Source organism: Topomyia yanbarensis, chromosome 2 (assembly GCF_030247195.1).
Source record: "Topomyia yanbarensis strain Yona2022 chromosome 2, ASM3024719v1, whole genome shotgun sequence".
NCBI lineage: Eukaryota > Metazoa > Arthropoda > Insecta > Diptera > Culicidae > Topomyia > Topomyia yanbarensis.
This window is the reverse complement of record NC_080671.1, coordinates 67,984,352-68,009,812: the sequence shown is the minus strand read 5'-3', so window position 1 is coordinate 68,009,812 and position 25,461 is coordinate 67,984,352. Positions and strand designations below refer to the sequence as shown.

General features: G+C 37.4%; 1 protein-coding gene across 1 annotated transcript; it reads left to right on the top strand.

Annotated features, from left to right (window-relative positions):
• The first annotated feature begins 1,178 nt into the window (after positions 1 to 1,178).
• On the top strand, positions 1,179 to 13,420 carry LOC131678320 (uncharacterized). Its single transcript, XM_058958382.1, has 2 exons — positions 1,179 to 1,933; positions 13,239 to 13,420. The coding sequence occupies exons 1-2, from the start codon at positions 1,267 to 1,269 to the stop codon at positions 13,418 to 13,420; spliced, it is 849 nt and encodes a 282-aa protein (XP_058814365.1). The 5' UTR covers positions 1,179 to 1,266.
• The last annotated feature ends 12,041 nt before the right edge of the window (positions 13,421 to 25,461 follow it).

Genomic DNA, 25,461 nt, shown 5'->3' with positions numbered 1-25,461 from the left:
GCTATAAATTTGCTACCGAGCGCGCGTCCACCAAGCACCCCTGCCCGACCAGTTTGATTGTATGTAGCATAGCTGCGCGGCGTTGCGTTGTGCCTTTGAACTGTCAAGCCTTGGCAATGTGTAGAGGGCGAGGTTAGAACTTGCTTTGAAGATCAAACGTTGATTTATATATTTGCTGCCAGCAGCGGTCACACAAACCGCCAAGATGGAGGAGGTGCGTTCGTTTCCATTGAAGATGGGTCTTGAAAATCACGCAACTTCCTTCCGTCTGCGAAGACGAGCGAGATGCAATTGCTGCCCGTATCTTCGGGGTAGAATCTTCGAATTGATTGCACGTGTGCTTGCATGCAGGTGGCAGTTTCGTGTATGTGATATATTTATATAGAGGATGGTTGACTAGTTGACACTCAAAGGGGTAGTGGGCAAAGGTTTCAATTATTAAAGTGAATAATCTCAGCTTTATTTCACTGAGCAAAGAATTGTCGATTTTTCCGGTAATATATAAGATTGGGCAGGCAATGTCTACATGTTCTTTAAAAAAACACAATTCTCGTGCCCTCATTGGAAGCTACAGATTTGTGATGTTGTAGTGGAATTTAACATCCTGCAACTTTTGCAAAATTGCATTAGATAACAATAACCAAATTTGGCTGATTTCCTAGAACAGCAACCTTTTGTTTGACCCATTCAATCAAAATGCATCGACATCCGTGTATGCTACAAACTATTTTTTCTATACATTGAGACGGATCAAACAACCGAAGGACTAAACAAACAAACCGTAAAAATTGATCCGCTCATTAGATGGATTATAAAAAAGACTCGAATCGAATAACATATTCAAAGCATTATTAATTTTAATACTCTCATATTACACTTTAACTCCCTATCCAAAGCATATCCAACTGTCCGTGTCTCATCTTGACCGTGAAAATCGCGATTAGCTAAAATCGCTTATACCTCCGGTACCATTGTAGGTGCGTTGTTGGGAGCTGCGCGTGCGGTGGTGCTCAAATTCATTCCCTCATTATCTATTATACGTTTCTGTTTTCATCTGCCTTCAGGTTAAGATCTGTCGTAGGTTTGATACGGAGCGCAAATCGACGCGCCGCCACTGCTGCTACCCCGTAGGGTCATTTAGACATGCGACTCCATTTAGCTAATTTTGAATCCCAATCTCACGGCAGTCGCTGCTCATCACTTGCTGCGACCGGAGATCTTTCATTCTGTTCTGTGAATAACCCGCGCGAGTAACTGCCTTCTAAAATGATAATGTTTTCGGGGATTGCGATTCTAATCGTTGGATTAGCCGTGAGCTGTGGTGCTGTGAATCCTTCTTCCAAAGTGGATTTTACGGAAGTTGGAGATCTGAATGATGACAATGGGTTTGTGAGTGTGTTTAAGAATTATCCCAAAATTCAAGTGACGGTCGATACTTCAAAATTGAAACGTGTTGCTAATCCGGAGAATGACGAAAGCAGTTCGGGAAGCTCCGGAAGTTCCGGATCAGAATCGGTGGAACGACAGACAATTGGTGTACGTACCGATATTACGATTGAGGTTTCGGAAGAATCTGCGAATGAAACGAACAATGTGAATGTGAAAGTGGATGCAAGAAACAAGAACGGAACGGAGATTTGGAAAAGTAACAAAAGTGAGGAAGATGATGATAACGCTAGCGTCCCCGTGTTTAAAGGAATGAATGGGCTGCCGACGAAAGGAAAACCTTCAAGGCCAACAATTTCTAATGATGTCGATGATGACAGGAGCAGGCCTGGAGTTACGCTGCATGGCCGACCAACTTTTGTGCATAGATCTGATGAACGTAGACCTGGTGGTGGCCCTTACGACGGTTGGAACCGGTTTCAACCTGTGATGGGAGTGTGGACCACGGAACGGCCGTACCTTCGGAGAATTGATTACGACTTTAGAGGTTCGTGATAATGCTTGCAGGTTTTCTATCTATGCATTGGCTATGTGAACGAATTACATAACATACGATTGCAAGGTGTTTTTACACCTTTATGCAACGTACTTTACGTAATTTAGAAATGCTTATTTTAGATCCAATAAAAAAGAAAATGGGGCAGGATATCTCACAATCCAAAGAATGCTATCAACGGGATACATTTCGGAGGTTTTTTCCGAGTTCAGAAGTCAGATGATGCTTAACGTTTCAGTGGGGAAACATAGGGAGACTTGACCAAGTACGCGATCCAACAATTATCAATAAGGTATTCTATTTGATTCTTAAAATTTGAATACTTTTTGGTAGTATTCCAACGGGGAAAACTGATCGAAATGGTAAGTGAAGCGAAAGCAATTATGTAAAAAAAATCCTCCAGAGGCGAGATTCGATACTGCGCACTCCACAAGTATCACGGGTGGAGGATATTTGTTAGTAAGTATAGAAATTGGATTCTACTTCTTCTTTACCAGAGAGGGACCAACGGCTTTACTTCCCTTCCGAAGGATGACGTGACCACAGATTTTTTCACCTCAGAAAAATCTCAACGACCTCGGCTGGAATTGAATTCAAGACAACTGGAATGAGTGGCGGTCACGTTTACCTTTCAACCACCGGCGCCGTCAATTACATTCCAACGAGTTTTAATCGATGGAAAGCTTTTTTAGAAATTTACATAGGTTCAACTGAAAACCTTGTCAAGTATCCCATATTCTCTAACTCGCGTTATTATCTGGTAGGACATTACAAAAAAATCATTTGATAATCTGTCCCCTTTCTTCTCTCAGTCGACGTATAATATTCCTGTCTACAAAGCTGTTTAAATTCTGCCTTGACTTAGGTTTCGTCATCCTGTACCACACAATTAACATTCGTTAACATCTTCATGTACAGCTTCCGCGCTGTGGACGATGCTTCCAGTTCGCTTGCTACATCTTAGATGGAGTGGTTGGGATTCCACTTTACACAGCTACCCACTCTTATTGTCGTTTTTGCGACCTACGGCCTTCGATTTCTCTCTGATCCAGTCTCCCAGGCTATCGGCAATCGTTTTCCGAACACTTTTATTGCGTTGGTGACAGTTGATTTGGCCATATTCAACAATTTCACCAACTTGGCGTGCGAGTAGTTTGGATTTTCGCGATGCGCAAGCAAAATGTTGCTCCTATGCTTCTATGTCATTTACACAACTCTCGCGTGTTTTTTGAAAAGGGGTAATAATCATACTGTCAAAATTCACTCTGAGAAGAAATTTTGAACAAATTATTAATCGCCGATTAACCCCACTGCAGCATACGAAAGAGAAAACTTTTCTCTTTCATTAAATGTTTACATCCGTTCTCGGCGAGCCACGGCTTGTCTGGAATTTTCTCTGAAAGTGAAGTTTGACAGTATGCTTATTGGCCGTTTACAAAAAAAACACGCGAGAACTGAAGAGCAAATGTCATGATCAAACAATAGACATGATGCTACACTAGACTGAATAAATAAAGACTGAAAAATAATGAATTTCTGAAAACTTAATCGGCCCACCCCGAGTCGATTCCTAGTCCCACCAGGAGTATTTGCTCCAAATTTGAAGAAAATCGGACAAGTCTAGCTACCGGACCAACGTGCCGGAAGTTTGTATGGGATTTTTCGACAATTTACATGGAGAAAAACTCCCAGCTCGTATTTTCGCCGCTAGGTGGCACTGTATGCATCGTATTATCACTGTAAGTAACTTTGTCTAAGACTGCTAGTCAATCCGGCTTTGTTGAAAGAAGTTAATAAACTTTTAACGAAGTGATGTCTGAGTCAGTTTTGCATGGGGCGCAGCAGTGCATGGTTGTGCAATGTGCAGTAGTACTCGATTTCCACTAACTATACATTTTTGTGAAGTAATGATTAGTTTTAGCTCAATAGTACGTTCCGAAGAATTATAATACATGATACAAGTTATCTTTTAATTAGAACATTTTAGTTCCACCCGTGACCGCACAGAGGGCGCCAACACTAACTTTTGATAGAAGGGAGATAGAATATTGGGATGTTCGGAAGAATTACTGAAAAAAGCCTGTTCTACAACTTTGTTGAAGACAGCTAATTTCTATCTCTTTCCGTTGAAATGTTAGTGTTGGCGCCCTCTATGCGGTAACATCTGAAACTAAAATGTTCTAACCAAAACATCACTCGTATTATTTATTATAATTCTTCTGAACATGCTATTGAGCTAAACCTAACCATTATTTCACGAAATCGTTTAGTTCGTGAGAATCGAGTACTGATACATAACCATTAGAGTGGGACATAGTAATATGAAAAAACAAAAAAAAATTTCGCTCCGAGTAACTTTTTAGATCCCGTTTAGCTCCCAGATTACCTCTGCAAATTTTTTGTTCGATCGGTGAAACTATATTTTTGCGCCCACGGTTTAAAGTTTACATGGGATTTTGTATGGGGAAAACGTCTTTTGCAAATTAATTCTTCCAAGGGTCGCCCGTTATCTCCTAAAAATAGATAGATGTATAGATTTTTACAGGAAATTTGTCAAGGAAACAAAGTTTAGAAGACCGCAAAACGATCTGATGCTTGTGGAAAAGTTATTAAGCAAAAACCGATTGATTCCCTGAAGATTAATGAAAATTTTACTTTTCATAGCATCACTGCTGCTGACGGTCGAAATCTTTATTTTTTTCTTATTATGTACAAAAAAAGACTCAATTTATCCCTCAAAACTCTTGCGAAGTGGCCAAACAGTATGGTTAAATGATTTAGACACATTAAGAGAAGATCAAAACAAAATTGCATACAATTGGACAACCAACAACAGTGGTGCTAGGTGTACTTCATGTAATTATTAGTATAACTTCTGAGTATACGAACTTTGATGTTCCTGTGCAATTCAAGAAAAGGGGGCATATATTGTAAATAATTCTCAAGTGTAATTTTTACTCAAACTGACTTATTTTATTTGAATCCTGTATATATTTTTACTACATAATTATCATTTACTATGCTGAGAAAAACAAATACACGTTCATTGACAAAAATAAACTTTTTATTCCACTAAATTGACTGTAAAAACCTGTTTTAATTCATCTAGTGGTGCAAGAAAATGGGTCATTTTCTAAAGAGTTTTTCAAATAAAAAATGCGGGATTAGTAGTATCTGCTGAGCGGATTTTTGGCAGTGGTAAACCGAACAATGGCTTGGCTCCAATCAGAATTGTGTTTTCTAATAAAGATTCGAAAGAGGCTGTTTTTGCCAAGAAGAAACAATTTGGTAAATTATCATCGACCTTGATTGATGACAAGTTTGTTGTTAACGGAAGAGCTATGAATGTGACCTTGCGCGATGAATTGACTCCGCTGTCTCTGGAATTGCTCAAAGAGCTGAGAGAGTCCCAAGAATCGCTAAACGTGAAGTATATTTGGGCGGGAAGGGGTGGTGTTATACTAGTAAAAAAAGATGATAATAGTAAGCCCGAGTTGGTAAAAACTCGAGAAGATCTCAGTCGTGTGAAGAGACTTTTTTTGAAACCAGCGTGTACACCTGAGGGCCCATCAACTTCTGTGCATTCTCCATCGCCTAAGCGGAAGAAAAGCACACAATAAGTTTTTTTTCTTTTAATTCTATGAAATCAATCAAATTAAAATGGATTTTACACCCAATACAATATTAAATAAATTTTATGATAACTTACACGAATTTAATAAAAAATGTGATTTAAATGACACGAATCTTTTGAATATTGTTCAGTGGAATGTTAATGTTTATGAAAAGTTTGATGAGTTGATTTACTTTGTAAATGAATGTAAACTAGGTATTGATGTTATTGTTATCGGTGAGACTTGGGTTAAGAAGGATAACTGTTGTGTTTATAACATCCCTGGCTATCGTCCCTTTTTCTCTTGCCGTAGTAACTCGACAGGAGGTTTAGCAGTGTTTGTAAGAAGTTCTCTGGAAAGCAGATTGATAGATAACCAAACAATCGATGGTTTGCATTACATCCATTTAGAAATAAAACTTCGGAGCCATCTGTATAACGTTATTGGTGTTTATCGACCCCCATCATTCGACTACAACTCGTTTCAGAATATATTAGAAAATTGGTTATCTAATGCTACCCCGGCTAAACCATACTTCATAGCGGGTGATGTGAACGTCCCAATCAATCTTCACAATAATAACATAGTAGTTAGATACAAACAATTATTAGAATCATATAGTTATGTTTGCACAAATACTTTCGCAACACGGCCAACTAGCAATAATATTTTAGATCATTTTGTTTGCCCTATAGATTTTGCTTCACAATTGCATAATTACACGGTTTTTAGCGATATTAGCGATTATCTTCCTATTATTTCGTCTCTCCCTATTTGTAAAGGAAAGAAACAACAAGAGTTAAGAATGACCATTGTCGATCGTGCTAGGCTGCAAAACCAATTCTCCAGATTCTTGAACAATTTTCAAACTACTGATGATGTTGAAGCTACCTTAAATACTCTCATTACAACCTATAACAACCTACTGGTTGACTGCACCAAAACTTTTACGAAAAATGTTAATGTTAAAAAAGAAAATTGTCCATAGCCTTTGGCGGTTGATACAAATAAAAAATAATTACCTTGATAAAGTTAAACGTAATCCTAATGATGCGCAAGCTGCTGAAATGTTGAAACACGTTTCAAATAAAGTTAAAACCGCCAAAAAGCGATGCAAATGTGAATATTATGAGAATATACTAAAAACTTCTAGTCATTCAAACGTGTGGAAAAAAATTAACGAAGTTTTTGGTCGTACCAAAACAAGTGAACCAATAAAACTAAAAAAGGATGGTTGCATTATCGACTCTGATCTACATGTTGCTGAAGTATTTAATAGCTTTTTCGCCACGATCGGGAACAATCTAGCTGACAAACTCCCAAAAAACAAATTTGATTTTCTGAAGCCAGTTAAGTCTGTTAGCAGTTCTATTTTTCTGAAGCCTGCTAGTGTTAGTGAAGTTGGAATCCTCATTAGTCAGCTTGATGTTAAAAAAGTAGGGGTCATGATAACATCAGCAGATGTAATGAAAGCCAATATAGGACCGCTCTCTGTGATTATTGCTAAACTCTTCAATCGCATAATAGTTACGGGGTCATATCCTAACGTTTTGAAAATTGCTAAAGTTACGCCCATATTCAAATCCGGTGATTCTTACAAACCCTTCAAATTATCGCCCAATTTCAACATTGTCGATGCTGAATAAAATTTTAGAAAAGCTTTTAACAAATCGGCTTGTTAGCTTTTTGCGTGTGAACGATGTTCTTCATAAATTCCAATATGGTTTCCGGGAAGGTTGTGGAACGGCGACTGCTATTACTGAACTCACTGATGAGCTAATCCGTGAAATTGACCAAAAAAAGGTCGTGGGGGGCTTATTCATCGACCTTAAGAAAGCATTCGATACAATAAACCACAGAATCTTATTAGAAAAGCTCGACCGATATGGGATAAGAGGTATTGCCAATGAATTGATTAGAAGTTATCTAACAGATCGAAAGCAATTTGTGGTAATAAATGGTGCCCGCAGCACTCTACGACCGATTGACATAGGAGTTCCACAAGGGAGTAACATAGGTCCTCTGCTGTTCTTGATTTTCATCAATGACTTAGGTAATTTGAAACTGCATGGGACTCCAAGACTTTTTGCTGATGACACAGCATTGTTCTATCCCCATTCCAATGTTCAGCCAATCATCAAATACATTGAATCCGATCTAGCGAGCCTCATCGAATATTTTAACGGCAATAACCTCTCACTGAATCTGACAAAAACAAAATATATGATATTTCACTCGCCACGGAAACAAATTTTACCGCATTCCGATCCATTCATCGGAACATTACTGATTGAAAAAGTTTCATCATTCCAATACTTAGGACTTCATTTAGACTCATGCCTTTCATGGGACATACACATTCAACATGTTGCCAACAAAATCTCATCACTATGTGGTCTTATGAAAAGAGTACGTTGTTTTGTTCCCAAAGATGCACTATTGCAATTCTATTATGCATGCATTCACTCAATCATTCAATATTTGATTGTCGTCTGGGGTCACGCTGCCAAATCGAAACTGAAAAGGATTCAAATATTGCAAAATAGATGTATCAAAGTAATCTTTAATTTGCCTCCCTTATTTTCAACGGTTTTGTTATATACCAGTTTACGCCACAGAATTATCCCCGTTGTTGGTTTACGAGATACTCAAACTATTATTTATGTACATAATATTTTAAACAACCCAAAATTTCATCACAACATTGTATTCTCAGCTAGAGTAAACCTTCGGAATACTAGAAGCGCAAACGAGCTACTGAGAAGCAGTGCATGCACAAACTTAGGTTTAACGCGCATCTCAATCCACGGACCTTCCAAATTTAACGCACTTCCTATTGCCTTGAAAACCGTAACAAATAACATCCTCTTTAAAAGCAAGCTTAAGCAGCATATGATACGAAACGTAAACGAATATATCTTGTAAGTGTGTCAACCATCTAAGTGTGTAGGTTTTTCTGGCTTCTGCTAGTTTTTTCCTACTTTTTATTCTTTTAATATTATTTAGCCTATTCTAATTTTCGTATTTGCTCGTAACCACAAACGTTATCACTTAGTTATAAATTTAGTATTTAGAATTCAAATAAGCTTTGTGAATCCCTTCAAAGGAACTTGATTCCACTGGGATTTCACTTTGTTCATTTTTTTGCTGTAGTTTATATCTCCGCGTATTTCTGTTTTGTTTTTATTATTGTTGTGTCCATTACCAGGGGACTCTCTGTGTGAGTTTCTTGGTGTGGGGGATAGTGGAGGGTATTTAAAAAAAAATAATTTTCTAGAAATAATATCTCATAATCTACACACAAAAAGTTGTCACAATATAAAAAGAAAATGAAATATTTAGCCTCTTCTGATACTTAAAAAACCAATCTAATGTATTTAATTTGGTTTCGAAGAGTTGTTAGAAAATATGTGTATAAATCCATCTCGAAGATCTTTTTTCAATTTTTTTAAACGGTTGTATGAGATCGTCAAACCAATTATATATGAATATTTTCAAGTGCAATTACTTTCTAAGGGGTTTTGTCTAGAAAAACACGTTTTTCGAATAAAAAGTTTAACAACACACACACTAAACATGTACTTAATTTTTCCATGTGCGGTGTAAACAAACTCTTTAATTTCATAAAAATAGGGGAGACCGGGGCTAGTTGGCGATGTTTTCAGTTTTCAATTTTTATCGCTTTGATGTAGGTAGAACTTGCAAAATAGAACACGCGGCATGAAAGAGCAGACTGTTGGCAACATATCTGATTTTTTAAAGTGTTTGATGCATTGTCTGGATTTTTAGAGACAAAAATATGTGACGCGGAAAACCCGCCAACTTACCCCGGCCCCGGGGTAAGTTGGCGGTATGTGGCTATACGCCAAAAACTAAGCAATTAAATGGAGATTCAATTGCTTCAAGGGTCCTTTTAGAAGGTGCTGAATGTCTTTTCGACAAAACTGTATATTAACCGACATTTGCTATTATATTTCAGTTTCAATACCCCGGCATTTTGACTTTGACGCGTACTCCCTATTCAAAAGCAAATTTTCGAAATTCTTCATGCAATTAGCTGGAATAAATGTCTCCTACATTAGCGAGATACACAAGAAAAAGTTTTTCTTACTTTGGAGTGAATTCCAGAAATAAAAATTTTTGATGACTTTTTTGCACTGTAAATAGTACCGCCAACTTGCCCCAACCGCATATAAAACTATTTAAAAAATAACTTTTGTTTGTGGATAGATGTAATATCTATACAGATACTGAAAGCTCTTTTCACGCGCTATCGAAAAAAATAAACATTCGGGAAATAAATTAAAAAACGCAAAGTATTTGAAATTTAGAAAATTTCCTTGGTATGCTCGAAAACACAATATCACTTACAACTTCCACCAAACAAATCGTTTTGCAACAAAACCACATTGGATAACGGGTTTCACATAACTTGAGGTACACAAGAAGAGGCAGCGCTATATGTCTAATAGAAACAGAGAAAAAGGGATTCCGCCAACTTACCCCAAACGCCAACTAGCCCCGGGCTCCCCTAACAGTCGAAAATATACACCGAGAAAATTCGTTATATTGAATATATTAATTTCACACATAATTTTTTCGATTTGTAATAGCACATAAAAATTATCTGTCATGCATTGATATCATGTGAAAACTAATGAAATTATAATGGTATACCTCATACAAATTTGTTTCACAGCAGATATCACATCATTTTTTTGTTTGCCTTTCGTTTATTCTGCTTTAAATTTTATGCATTGGACGTTTTCGGTCTTGAATGCACAAAATCACAGCAGAATAAACAAGACTGAAATTAAAAAATAGGCAAACTCTGCATTTCATTAATTTGAAGTTCAACTAAACGGTTTGTGGTTACAAGCAGGCCATATTTTCAGCAGGCCAGACTTTCGATATCTTGACAGATATATACCGAAAGCAAATCAAACATGCTCCGAGGCGAAAACAATGGGAACACCAGCGACAATGCTAATCCAGTGTTCTGTATCTACCAGCCCCCTGTCAAGAATGGCGTCTCTGTACAGTCAGCATCACTGCCATGAAAATCAAAACAATAATTTTGGATCGAATCATTGAAAGCTGTATTTGGTTACTAAGTGCTGATTTTCTGAATGATATGGTATCTAATCATCCCGCAAGATGCAAAACGTCGTTTGGAATGCTTCAATATTGTGCATAGCACCGCGCAAAATTCTTTGTTTGGGGCTTTATAGCTATAACGCCCCATATATGCAGGTCGCTGTCAAACTCCATATGTTGTTATAGGGTTGCCAGGGGGCTGGTATCTACTGGTCTGATGATTAACCCATTCATGCCCATGTTGCTTGTGGACAACAACGTTTTAAACAGCTATAACTTTTGATTGAGGCAAGATTTGCTCACAAAAACAAGTAAGGCTAATTAATGTGATTATTGCCTTTAATTTGAGTATTAACAGTTACAAGGATCAGCTCTAGAATTGAAGTTATTGCAATTAGTCTGATTGGATTCTGATGGAGCAGTGCTGCCAGGGATAGCTTACGTTGACGACGGAAAATGATTTTTTCATATATCTTCGTTATGGTGCAATATTATTGAAAACTGATAAAACTTATCAATTTAGACTGTCGTTGGCTACGTTTTCTACGTAATTGGACTATTGTAATTATTCTAGGATAATTGTATTGAGCATTAGAAGGTAAAAATTGACCAGCTTCTAACACTGCCATGGAAGTACCTATCTTTATGAAAATAGGCTTTTCGTGTTTCTTGACCCAACCGTTTTCAAGGAAAAATAGTTTTGAAACCCTACATGCACTTAAAAAAAGTTGGACATGAAAGGGTTAAACCATATAGTTGAATCGTATTTCGGTTGATTTCATGTAGCTTTCAAATGATTTACAAAATCACCTCGATGTCAAAGGGAAAGTTATAAAAAAAGTAATTTTGAAAAACCTATTGTTGTTAATGGAGAAACGCGAATAACTTGTAAAATGGTCGTAATATAACAAAATAATTGTGTTGTTACAACAAAATTTAAAATATCTCGAGAGCTAACACATTTCAGAAAATTTTTGTTATGGGCATTTTGATTTAAAATGGCGTCTAGAATCATATTCAAAAATAAAATTGAGTTTTTGAGCGTAAAAAGTATGCATTATAAAAATATGATGTTTGTTAGAGAAACATTTTTATTGAAAGCTTCTCCATGTTCTAAATACATGTCTTTAAATCGATAAACATTAGATTGTTGACATTTTATGATGGGGTAATGCGAATAACTTTTAAAAAGGTCATAATCACACGAAATAATTTTTGTTGGAATTATTTATCTCGATAACTATCGTATTTTGGAAAATTTTTGTTAAATGCATTTTGATTTAAAATGATACGTAGAATTATATTATGTAATAAAATTACAGTATGGGTACAGTATTTCGCATAAGCCTGCTAAGTCAAGACAAATTTCGGCTTCACGGTGCACAGTGGCGGCTCATCAAACAAAAGTCGGACAAAACCTCAAATGTTACCTAATTTGGCTGAAAATCACAATTTAAGCTAATTTTGAGGTGCTGAGCTCATTTTTGAAGTCAAAAGTCGTAAAATATTAAATGCATTTTTCCATACAGTGTCATTGAACCTTTCTTATAACTATGATCCCGTTTTCATGATAGATTTTCCGTTACTGTTCACCAATGTCAACAATATCATAAAAAATGAAGAACACTACTTAAAAACCATGGTTGAACGTGTTGGTTTACTGTAGATTGTCTAACTATTTTACACAAAACACCATGCGTCTCCATATCAGCAACAAAGCTTCACAATCTCCTTAAACCTTTTTGCGCACCTATGCGCAGAACGAGACCATGATATTCGAAAAGTAGAGGTAATTTCACATAGAATGTATACTATGTGACCGTTCCGAAATGATTCCGAAATTTGTACAGAATACATTAGTGAACAAAGTATTTTTGATCTGACCACCTTAAACATATTTAAACTAAAAAGTCATAGTTCCAAGCAAATTTACCAAATATATTTTACTCACTAACCAAGTTCTTTCGTTCCTCTATACAATGAAACTAGTTGTGCTAAAATCGGATCAAAATCAACAGAGCAACATGCATTTGAAGTGATCAGAGCAATGGTGGTTTCGGAAATGAAAATCATTAAAAAATCCGGACTTTGGTACGTTTAAACTCGTGTTAAAAATCGTATTCTTATCCAATGATCATAAAATTTTGAATATACATCATTCAATACATGAGAAATTTAGGAAAAATATAAAATATCAATATTTCAAAAATAAATTTTTGAGGTTTTGGCCAGCCTCCGGCCACTGTGCGGTGTCTTATCGGCATAAACAGAACTTCTGCTCGGACGGGACATCACGTTTGACCAGTAGTTCTATTGAAACACAAAGTGTGTTTTGATTTTAGAAATTTAGCATCAAGGCGCTAATCTATTCCGACCAAAAGTTAGTGTCGGTTTCGAAGTCGAAGTGCGTCCCATGGCGTTAAAGTCATGGATGCGTTTCGACTTCGTGTGTGAATTGTGAGTTAGCCCCTTTTGTACGCTACGTACCCTCGAGGTTATTGTTTATATGTCACCTGGAACATTTTTGACACTTGATCCCTTGTTCATACATAGTTTTCAAACATTTTAAAATTTTCCCTCCACAGGTAACCCAATCTACGTAAAAAGCTACATTCCCTACCACGTAGCCCGGCATGATGAACCAAAACCATGCTACTGCGGGACATATCAGCAGTGGGACCGTGCTCCATCAAATCCAGTGTTGCCAACACCTCGAAAAAAGGTACAGGACAAGGTGGAAGTGCCCTACAAGCAGCACCGGGATTGAAACAGTTCATTACTGTTTGGTATATTTATTTCGTTTTTATTTTGCTGTAAATATAAGAAATATATTGCATTTTTTAATAACATTAGATCAATGAATTTATTTTTGTCCGAATAGTTTGAAAGTTTAAAACGTTTCGATATCATGTGCGAACAATAGAATCGATTTACGACCAACGACAACACCACATAGCACAGTGGCTCAAAACAGCGTTTTGAGATACTTAACCCTAAAATGTTACACTAACTTTTTCACCTTAGAACGTTGCACTGGGGTAGAAACGTACCCCACGTGTTTGATCGCAATTTTCGCAAGCAAAAATGCAAACAAAGGAAATGTATACTAAATCATTTCCTTCGATGTGTGTAGGTGATAGTACGGAATTTATTGAATCAATAATACATAAGTTGGCTTGAACAAAAAAAAAAGTAAAGAAAGCGCGGTATCAACTTTTTCTATAAAAAATACTATAACTATGCGAATTTTCAAAAGATTTCAAAAACATCGAATGATTCCAAAAGTTTAAAGAATGTTCTAGAAACGGTAAAAAATGGAATTTCGATATTTTTGAAAAAGTATTTGGAAGAGAGAAAATTGACAAATCGGGTTTTGGAAAATACCACGAAATGGGGCGAAAATTGATTTAAAAAAAATCTGACCAGTAATGCTTTGGTAACACGCAACGCTACTGTGACAACACTGTACTTTGCGCAAAATATTCATGCAAGCCATTATTTTGAAAAACTACAAAATATTAAATATAAAATCTACAAAGGTCAGCCCTATGGGGACACACGAACTGTAGACGTAGTACTATACTACATAATGCAAAATATTTATTTTATTAAGGGGTTATATACAAAGTTGGAACTCAAAAAATCGAAAAAAAATTATTGAATATTCTGAAAGTACATACTTTAGAAAATATCTGTGCGAAATTTTATACAGATCGGAGCACTAGATTTCATACTACAGCCGTTCGCAGCGCGCTGGTTCTTCCGCGTATGAAGTTAATACAAAACTTTAAACGCAATTATCTCGGAACTAAGTTGTTTGAAAAGTACCGTTGCGGTGAACGTGATATCGCAAAAACTATTCATCCGATTATCATATTTTTTTTTTTGAATTGCTTGTATTTACATTATCGTGTACTTGAACGGTTCCTTTTTCATCCAAAAATTTTTGGATTCTTTGCCATGAATCTTTGTTTAAAATTTTGATCACCACAAAACTCAACTTTTTGGTTACCACGTTTTTTTTGCAAGAAAATTTGGATTCTTCAAAAATCTTTTTACTTTTTTGATTGCAGTTGAGCGGTTCGGTTTGGAGAGCGTTCACCGCAAACCTCTGCCAAAAAACTCGCTACGGGGAATGGGCTATTCCTCCGCCAACCTTCAATATTTTTTTATTTCGATTTGTTTTTTTAACTTCGATTCCACTACAAACGAGTTGTCTTTTGCTTTTTCAAAAAAAATTGCATAAAATGCTTTTAAAAAATCACGAACTTGGTTCACTTTTTCGCCACAACTTTGAATAAAACCCCTTAATACATTTAGAGTAATAATAAATCAAATATATTTCTTACGTATAGTTTAAATACAATCAATCAACATCGAATGTTACATATTGAACCAAACCTTCTTGGTTTTCAGGTCATTTCATTTGTAGTAGGTGATCAAATCCGATTAAACTTATTTGAGAAGATCTGAAGAAAGAAGACAGAAAACCATGACCGAACTAACATCTTGAACTGAATCTTTATAGCTTTTAAAACTTGTAAAAACTTTTCGATTGTGTGTGGTTAAAAACCTGGACCAGTGAAGAAAAATCAAATTTTAGACAATATAGTCACATTTCATGTATTGACCAAGCTTTCTGGTTACATTTTGCCATTATTATAACTTTCCTAAAGTAAGCATACAAATGTAACGAATGCAGTGGTCTTAATCATATAGCGAAACTATAAATATACAAGAATCGAAAACAATTTTATATATGGACTTAGATGAGTTTTTTCAACGGTTTTTCGAGTAGCTGTGTAGTCATTCAAAAATAGTATTTGTAGTATGTAGCTATTAGCAGAATCAAAATAGGATAGACTGAGTGGAAATGAATCACGTGAAGTGGAAATGAATCAATGAATTCATCGAACTTTCGTTGTGCTTCCCATCGATCCGCGTAAATTTGTAGCTATAAAGTTTTCGTCTTTGCGCAACGAAAGCACAGATTGTTATCATGCAGGTTACGCATGCAACCGCTAACAAACAGGGATGCCACATTGAAATCAGTGTTTCGGTCAAAAATATCTTTTTACCATCTGTGATAACTGAAATAGGAAATTTTCATCAAAATGCCAAAAATCTGCCATCTGAGATCAAAAATTGTGAAAAAATATCTGTGAAATCATAGAACAATCTGCGAATAATGTAGCCCTGCTAACAAATTAGATATACCTACCCTGCTAACAAATTAGATATACCGCTGATGATGATGGGTAGAGCGAAATAGACAGCTAGCACCACGACACTATGTTAACCATGTTTGCAAATGGGGCTAGAATGTACAAGCGATTTTGTGTACGAATAATTGTGTTCGAGATTGTACATAAAAGTATGCTGAAAACGAGCACAACATAAAAGAAAGCGTAGTGTTTGAACGGACAAGCTCAGTCGCGTGTTGGACGGAAATGGGTAGCGTACCTCCACAGCCAGTGTAGCGGACTTCTAACTCAGCTACACTGGCTGTGAAAACACAGCTCCTCTTCCGTTCAACCGGTAACTTAGCTTGTCCGGCCAAATCCGCTCTTTAAATAGTCGATGATGGCGTCATTCATAGAAGCGTAGCGCGCCAGGTACACAAATCTGCTGCGTGCCGGACTTAGGAAGCGCTACTTTCTGTGGTTGGTTGTATATTAAAATTGTACTAGGTTGTACAATATTTAAATTTTTAATGCCATGATATCAAAAATCTTTGGGTTTATCTACTGGAATCTATTCTTAGAAGTATTTCGGGGCGATATGCGCAAAAAAATTTGAAATTTTATCGTGAGATGGCTAAATTATATGCGCTTAAAATTAGACCACTTTTCGTTACATACCATGTTTGTAGAATTTGCTAAGTGCATCCCCATATCGAAAACAAAGACGTAATCGTACGCCAAAAAAACTTTCGAGGAAACTATTGACTTCCAGAGCCAGTTCCGTATATTCCGGAACGATACGAATAGGGTCTATATCGCAGTCACAAGTACAAATTTATGCGAATGATATTCCCGAATTTATGCGAATGATATTCCAAAACATCTTAGAACTCTAGGACAAGGTTCATGAATTGGCCTGTTCCATTAATGTTACAGATCTTCCGGAAGGCCATTATGCAGGCAAAAAAACATGTGTAGGTCATAAATACGAACTCGTTCAAATGAGAATTCAAGAAACACTAAAAACCCATGGTTCTAAGACCAGTTTTATGAATTGATCAGTTCAGCGAATGTTCCAGATTTTCCGGATGGTCATTATGTGACCAATGCGCTCAATTTTTCACTCGAAACTAGAAATTTATGCCAATGCAACGTGAATAAATGTTTTCGAAAAAACTGTAGAATTCTAGAAGTAGATTAATGAATTTGACAGTTCTACGGATGTTACGGATTTTCCGGTTGATTTTCACGTAGAATCCAGCAATTGAACCAGAGTATCAACATCATTTTAGATGGGATTTTATTTAAACTTTCAAGAATATTACAAAAGTTTGGAATCAGTTTCATTGATTGACCACATTGTCACTTGTTCAGTATTATGTGAAACACCATGGTATCACCGAATTCAGCATCGGAATCGACTGAGGAACATCCAAGATCGGTCCAATCATGTAAAAAACTGATATGTACATTCTTATTTTTGTTTTGGTTGTGTTTATTATTAGTATTCTGTCAATAAACTTGTGATTTATGATGACTGTTCTGCATTCATCTATGCATGCCAAACATGACCCCATTCGGCACCGATTCCCGTTGCCCAACCTGGTCAAAAACGGTAATATTTACCAGAAACTGAAAATTGAAACTCCAGCACACAATTCGAGTACAAGTTCATATAGATTTGACTGAAAATGTGTCTTAAAATTGAGTTCGAAATCGTAACCTTATTCGTAACTTTTTTGTACTGCCCTTCAGGAATGTCCGAAAATTTTAAACTCGATTGAAAATCGTTGCTCTCTATGAATGAGTAAAAGTCTAGAAATTCCAAACTTCTAGGTTCAACTTTTCTTTATCGTTTTTCCCTAAGAGAAGAGACGACAACAGGCTTCTTGCTCTTCTTAATTTTATCTACCAGACCCTGTCGTAATTCCAAATACAACAAGCATCCATCGTTGCCAGATTCCATTTGCATGTTTTTCACAATTGCTGAAAATTATTGTACCTCAAATATCGAACCTCTGTCAAGAATTCACAATACTAGCTGCATTTAAAAATTGAATTTTATGTTTATTCGTGTCTCCCTTAACAATGCACGTAGTTATATCGTCATTCAGGGTATTTATTAAACTTGCATGAAATGTTAATGTGCATGAAAAGTAATTAAAATGAATTCAGCAGCACTGTTTTTCATCCCGTTTGAAAATATTATGAACGCTCTTGACTGGCAAAACGACCAATCAGAAGCTGGTTCAATATTGAGGTTAGGACTGGATCAAATTGGCTACGCGATTGTCTTCTCTTTTCTTAGGTTTTTCCCGAAAAAAGGAGGTAAATTGTGAAAACTTTGTGTACCAATTCCATCATTTTGTAACATGATACCGCATGAAAAAGTATAACATTGGGCATAGTGATCTATAACGCATAATTTTACGAATCAGTTGTAATTATTTTTTTATATGGAATCTTCTGTGCCCATTTGCGACACGCCATACAAATTTTATCATCAATACACACTTATGACACGCATGCGAGTGACATAGGTTTACATTTTAAGCAAAACTGTCAATATAGTTAACCGATCTTCGTATAATTCGAGAGATTACTACAGAACAGATAGAAGCATCAATTGCCTTCTCCGAAAAGCTTCCAACATTTATTAATTTCATGATATTCAATCTCATCCTTTAAAAATCGTTTTTCTCGAAAAGTGCTAAATGGTGCTTGTCATAAGATCGCACAACAGGGCACAGTGATGCAAAGCTAGCCAAAATTAAAAATACGAAATTCAATTTTATCTAAAATTTTATTAAACAATAAAACGTATTACGAACTAAACAATTTAGACCGCCATTATGGAACGTAAAAAGTTGGATATGTTGAAAAATCGTACTATAAATATATTTAGAAATGTTTTCTAATTAAATAATAACAGAAGATGAAACGCATCTATGACCTAGAATTGTTTTTGAAACTAATCAATATTCGAGGCTGTGGAGGTTATGTACGCGCATTTGAAAGTTACCCTTCGTTCGTTGACGGATTGAAAGAAACAATATGTGAAAGAATGTTCAGATAGAAGTTTACTGTAAAGGGCGTAAAACATACTTGTGAATTTTCACTATTGAAAGAAGCTGGTTTTTCTGATTGATACGATCTTATTTTAAATAATGACTTCGGGCTGATTTTATTTATTACAATCATTTGTTTACTTGATTATATAGAAACTTTCTTTAAAAGGAAGAGATGTTTTACCAAACGTATTTAATATATCCAACACAGACGAAAAATAGAAGTGGTTAAACGATATATTTATAAACGAATAGAAAGCACAAACGATATTTGCAAAGATCAGGAAAATGCCTGAAATTTATTGGTTTTGAATAATATACCGTTCAACCAGATTGTAACATTAATGCCAAGACTAACCTTTTCTATGTTGGTAGGAAATTTCTTATTTGTGTGTTGGGACCACCCTAATCAATTCAAAACCGTTTTGTATGAAATCGTATATGCCAAAATGGAATCCAGAGTACAAAAATAACCTAGTTTAGTGATTTCGACTGATTTAGAGATTTTAGCCAACTTTTGTTCAGAGTGGCATCACTGTCTAGCGACGATATGCCATCACACTGAAAATCGCCAATCTAATCCCTAATTTGTACATGTATGTGTGTGTTTATGTGAGAATTTTGCGAACATGTCACCTCTGTTTCTTGGAGATTGATCGTAGTCTCAAATGAAAAATTCAACCCGACTGTTATTGAATTTTTGGTCGATCGGAGTACCGGTTCCAGAGTTACGGGGTAAATAAAGTGGATACACAGCAATTTTTCCACATAAACTGGTACTACCATGATATCAAAATGTTGCGAAACATATTAGAATGGGCCAGTCTAGAATCAATAATACCCTACGACGGTTCTTGATTCCATGTAAGCAGGAACTGAAAAATATTCTAGGCAAATGAAAATTTTAAAATTGAATTTGTAATTTTGATGCCAAATGTCTTAAAAATGCACGAAACGTCAAGATTTGAGGTAATTTCGAAAAAAAATTTGGCGAGCTTCGACATTTTAGGACTTTGTTGATTTGGCACATTTTTGCCTCTCTCATATAGCAGTAATTTTCAACCAGGAGTGAAGTTACATATTACCGTTATTCAAAATCTCACTTCACTTTACGTGACTTTTTCACATCCGATTCTGGCAATTAAAGTGGCGCGAAATTCGTGGGTCATGTGCATTTAATTTCTTGAATTCAGAGATTTTTTTGTGTATGGAGCACGACAGCAAGGATTTTCAGGAAAGAGGTACATGATGGGATGAAAAAGGTTGAAAACCACTGTCATATAGAAAGGTTCACCTTGATAATCGTCCACATATTCTCTAATTTTTGTTTGCATAAAATGCCGACAAATTTTCCATATATTGCAAAACAAATCTAACCATAACTTTTTTTAGAGTACGGTCTAATTCTACTGTACAAGCCGACAAAGTCGTCATATTAGCAACGGTTCTATAGGGTGGTGAATGTGTTGCTACTATAAACCATATGCATTTTGCTTATTCTATTCATATTCAGCTTCATAATATGACAACAGTTCGCCCACCCTAGACTCCCCCTTTGGACGGGATTATGGCGCAACGGAATACAGAGCTGGCATTTCGAAACGTTTCGTTTCGCTTCCTGATAACGATCGTCGGCGGCGAGTGAATGACAGTGCGCTTCAATTCAGCTGTATGTACTTCGGTATAAATGCGATGAAAAGCAAAGCAGTTTAGTTTAAGCCGGCAGTCAGCAGAGGCATTTTTTGTTGTCACCGTTTCAAGGCCAACACTCCAAATCATGAAATATACACTATTCTGCATTGTTTTGACAATGATAACAATTGGCTCGCGAGCAGGTATCAAAATGTGAAATTAATAATTTGAAAGTTTTTTCTAACCTGCAGTTTGTTATAGCTCCTCAATTGGATTACGACGATCAAAACTCCGATCCCCAGGATTCGCACCCAGTCGGTTGTGATCACCCACCTGCGACTATTGTGGACATTAACGGCGAACCAATATCACCGCCAAATATTTCAAAAGAAACAGAGCCATCAGAGTCGCGATATTAAAGATTTATTGTGATAAGCTTTTTCTAAATAAACTAAAGTTATTATTTACATTGACCGCAACCCTAGCTGGTTCCTTGTCAGTCGGTGCTGATGCTTGAAGAAGATCGTTCGGCGAAAGAAAACTACTCCGAGCATACTGGAAAGATGTTCAAAGTCAAAACGGTTCCCGAGTGATGTTCACATGTTCAACTTACAATTGCCAAATTCGGTACGTAGGCATCGTCATTTTTATCGTCTGAGGTGAATATCAAACGATCGTCGGCTTCAACTGGTGAATGGTGGTGAAAAAGGCTTGTCGGAGTCGGAGCTATTGCTAGCATCGTAGTCGTCGGTTCCGTTGTAGTAGGTAGTGGCGGAATCCACAACAGGTTGGATACCTTCTCGTTTACACCGTTCAGGAACTCGCGCTTCTTTTCGTACACTTTCTCGCCGAAATTTTGTAGTTTGCTTCAACATATGTTTTCATTTGAACACAAGTAACGGATTCTATAAACAACTTACTTCAAGAGAACTCCGCTTCCGAAACCAGTTTGTCCACCAAGTTTCCAGTCAGTGAATGGTGCTAAAATGATAAATTTATTATTTACTAGAAAATTTAGACAAACTTTTTTATGACCCGCAGTGCATATTGCGATCACGCAATTTAATCCCAGGCAAGTTAGAAGGTGCATAGTTTAAAGCAATGCTATGCTTACAGTCACACGATTCTTGCTTTTCAAACTGAAACTCGTCTATCACTGAATGCAGCTTACTAATGACCTACATTTTACACGAGATTGTTGTTCTGTATACTATGATCGGTGTTTTGTTAGGTCTATCGTTATCTCCATGTGGCGGGACACAATATTCAAACATCGAACGTCTATTTGGAAATATGTTTTTTTCCTTATGTACATACAAAGGTTATTCAATCACTTTCAAAATGAACTCCCTTACCGAAGCCGGAAAGGCTAATCCTTTTACCCATCATGGATACTGCCCTTGATCGCACATTTGTCTTATTTTATGTGGGATTTCCAATCTCTATGGGACTGATTCGCAATCATGGGCAGTATACAAATTTAGAATCTCTCGAGGAGTTATAAAGAAACATATTGTGGGGAAAATTGTTCTATTTATACCATCAAATTTCAACCTTACAGAATTACTTTTTCTGAAATCAAATGTTTCTCCTAAAACGCCCCTAACTTAACCTATTCATACCCATGTTGTTTATAAACAACAACGTTTTTAAACATCTATAACCGTAGGCGTGCACAGCCTTTTCCATTAGGGGGGGCTAACGGCTTAAAAACATTCAGTTATGTTATGTTTAGTCGGCTGTTCGGCCACCTATGGAAGCTGTCCTTCAATGTCAGCTTCTTTCACCGAACAGCCTAGATAAGCCGTGTAGTGTCGGTAGTGATTGTTTCAACCGGCTAAGAATTACACTACGGACTACCTGTTCCTGTGGTAAAAATCCACCAAACAGGGAACCCCAATTCCATAGTGTTATGCGACCCGTGCTATGGGTAAAATTGTTGAGGGGGTTTAAAATATTCTCAATGGCGAACGGAGCCTGGGAAGAGTTGGGCGAACTCCCCAGTATGCTGCATTACGCAGCGGAACGTTCACTCTACGCACCGAAGTTTTTTTCACCGATGATCCGCTTAAATTTTGCCGAATTTTTGTTTGCTGAGACTCTCGGCTGATGGTAGTTCGGTGAAGTTTTGTTGAGTTTCGATTATCAAATTTCGATGTGTACAGATGAACTTGCCCAGAGGCCGTGTGGTATCCGGCCAAGAATTGAACCACTGGGGTCCTGCTCCCGTGTCGTAGGAGGCGACTGAAAGTAGGAGCACGGCATAGGCCTTGGCTGTAGTCATTGCAATGTGCTGCGCGAAATTTAGTTTGTTATCGATGAGAATGCCTAGGTCCTTTATCGTATTAACTCGGTTGATACTGCTTTCTGCCATTCTATAATCAAATGTCAGGACGTGCCTATTTCGACAGAACGATATCACATTGCACTTTTGCACATTTACTTCCATCCCGTTATGAGTACACCAATTTAGCAGCATATCAATATCAGCTTGAATAGCACAGCAATCGACTGCCGACGCAATTACACGGAAAAATTTCAGATCATCAGCAAACATATACTTAGGAGACTGTATAGCGGAGCACAAATCGTTTACGAATAAAATAAACAGTAGCGGGCCCAAATGCCTACCCTGAGGCACACCCGACTCTATCACAAACGGAGATGATCTCGTTTCATCTATGCGCACAAATGCACTACGCTCGGTGAGGTATGACATTATCCACCGTGTCAACCACCCAGGAAGTCCCATGCGCTCAAATTTGGCCACGATTAACAAATGAGGCACCCTATCGAACGCTTTTGCAAAATCAACGTAAACGGCATCAACCTGCTGACGTTTTCCAAGCGCGCTACTAAGTGACGAAACGTACGCCATAAGATTAGTACTCGTCGAACGTTTTTTCACAAATCCATGCTGCCACTCGGAAATGATGTGGTGAACCTTCGGGTACAGCAAATCATGAACGAGGCTTTCAAAAATTTTCAACATCGTGGATGCTACCTGCCTTGTGGATCGGTGTAATAGATGCTGTTTTCCAGACACTCGGGAAAATTCCTTCGGACAATGACCTGTTGAAAATTATACTCGCAGGAACAGCCAACGTTACAGCACAGCTCTTGAAGAAGATAGGCGGTAAGCCATCCGGACCAGCACCCTTAGAACCATCAATAGACTGCAACTTCAGCTTCACATCACGCGGCGAAAAATTGAATAGCGACATATTCAAATCGAACAACGGCAGACTATTCAAATATGCTTCAGACAAAGGTGGTCGGTTATTACTTTGCACACTTTGAAAAAAGGATGAGAATAGATTTGCCGATTCAATCGGGGACTCGGCTGTAATTGCGTTGTAACTAACACGTTGTGGGATTCCGGACGACTGCTTACGGCTTCTTACAAATGACCAAAATGAATTGGGGTCCTGCTTCAGGTTCTCCTCCGTGCGATGAATATAGCATCGAAAGCAATGCGCAAGCAAAGAGTTATATTCGCTCTCAATGGCATGCAGCTCAGCTTTGTGCCGATCATCTCTCCAGCGAAAGTATCGTTTCCTAACCTTGCGAAGACGGTTCCGTAGATTCTGTAGCTCATTATTCCACCAAGGCTGCTTTTTACCACGCGGACGACGAGGTCGCTTCACAGGAACAACATCACGAAATATAGCATACATTTTGTCATACATATTTGTCACAGCTTCATTAACACTGCAACCAACAAGAAATTCCTCCCAATGAACTTCGGCGAACAATGTGTTGAGCCTCTCGAAATCACAGCGGGTAAAATCTAAGCCAGGGGAATCAACTACAATACCAGGAGCGTTTTGCTTAATAACGTCAAGCTCGAATAGCAAGATAAAAGGCCGGTGATGTTGATCGATCTTTAGCAATGGTAACGGTGGCTCACACAATTCAACGCAATCAGTGTCACTAATGAACGCTAAGTCAAGAAGTCTCGCGTTTACGTTTTCGAGATCGTTTATCTGAGACATTCCGTTGGCCATAACTGACTCAACCAGGGATATTTCCTGTTCAGACGAAGCATTTACCGGTAGCATACAGTTCAAATTTTCATCCGACATCCAACGTAATTGAGGGAGATTATAATCCCCAACAATCAAAACCACACCACGATCACCCGCAAGATCAATTAATTTTTTCACACATATAGCATGTTGCTCGTACAACAGGGGCTCACTGTTGGGCGGCAGATATATACAGCACACTATCATATCAAAGTTTGGTGATGAGATGCGAACGATAATTTGCTCCAATTGATCACAGTCAGCAATACAAATAGCAGAGCTCTGAAGACCGTTTTTTACTGCTATCAGGACCCCCCCCCCCCTCCTCGTCTGTGCTGGCTGGTTTGGGGGTTTCTATCACAACGGTATATAGTATAGTTCAGAGCTAGCTCAGAGTTTGAAACGTCGTTATTCAGCCAAGTTTCAGTAAAGGCAATAACGTCATAATCGCACTGAGAAATATTTAATAGTAACAATTTGTCTTCGTCCGGATTCCACGAGTGTTCTGATAATAAAGCGAGATTGGACGGTAACTTTTTTCACGATTCGGACCACGTCTGTTGGTAGCAGAAAACTGATGTGCAGGTGTGGTGCAGGTTAAATCCGCTGGTAATTCTTGAGCATCAGTAGAACTTTCTGTGTGACAGTAGGAACGTGCGAAGAGTGGCTTATTGTGATTTAGTGTCTGCTGGTGTTGGCAAGAAGCGAAAAATATTACGTGTGTTCGACGAGGGCTGGAAATCAAATGGTCGGAAAACAATTCCCTTCTGCCATGTTGATTTGGATAGGGATAAATCTTTCAACTGCAAGTCAATACCAGCTTTGAACGATACGAATGAAAGTTCATCAAGTGTTCTGCCTTTAGGTACAAGAGGGTCTAAATATGCCAGTCGCGCA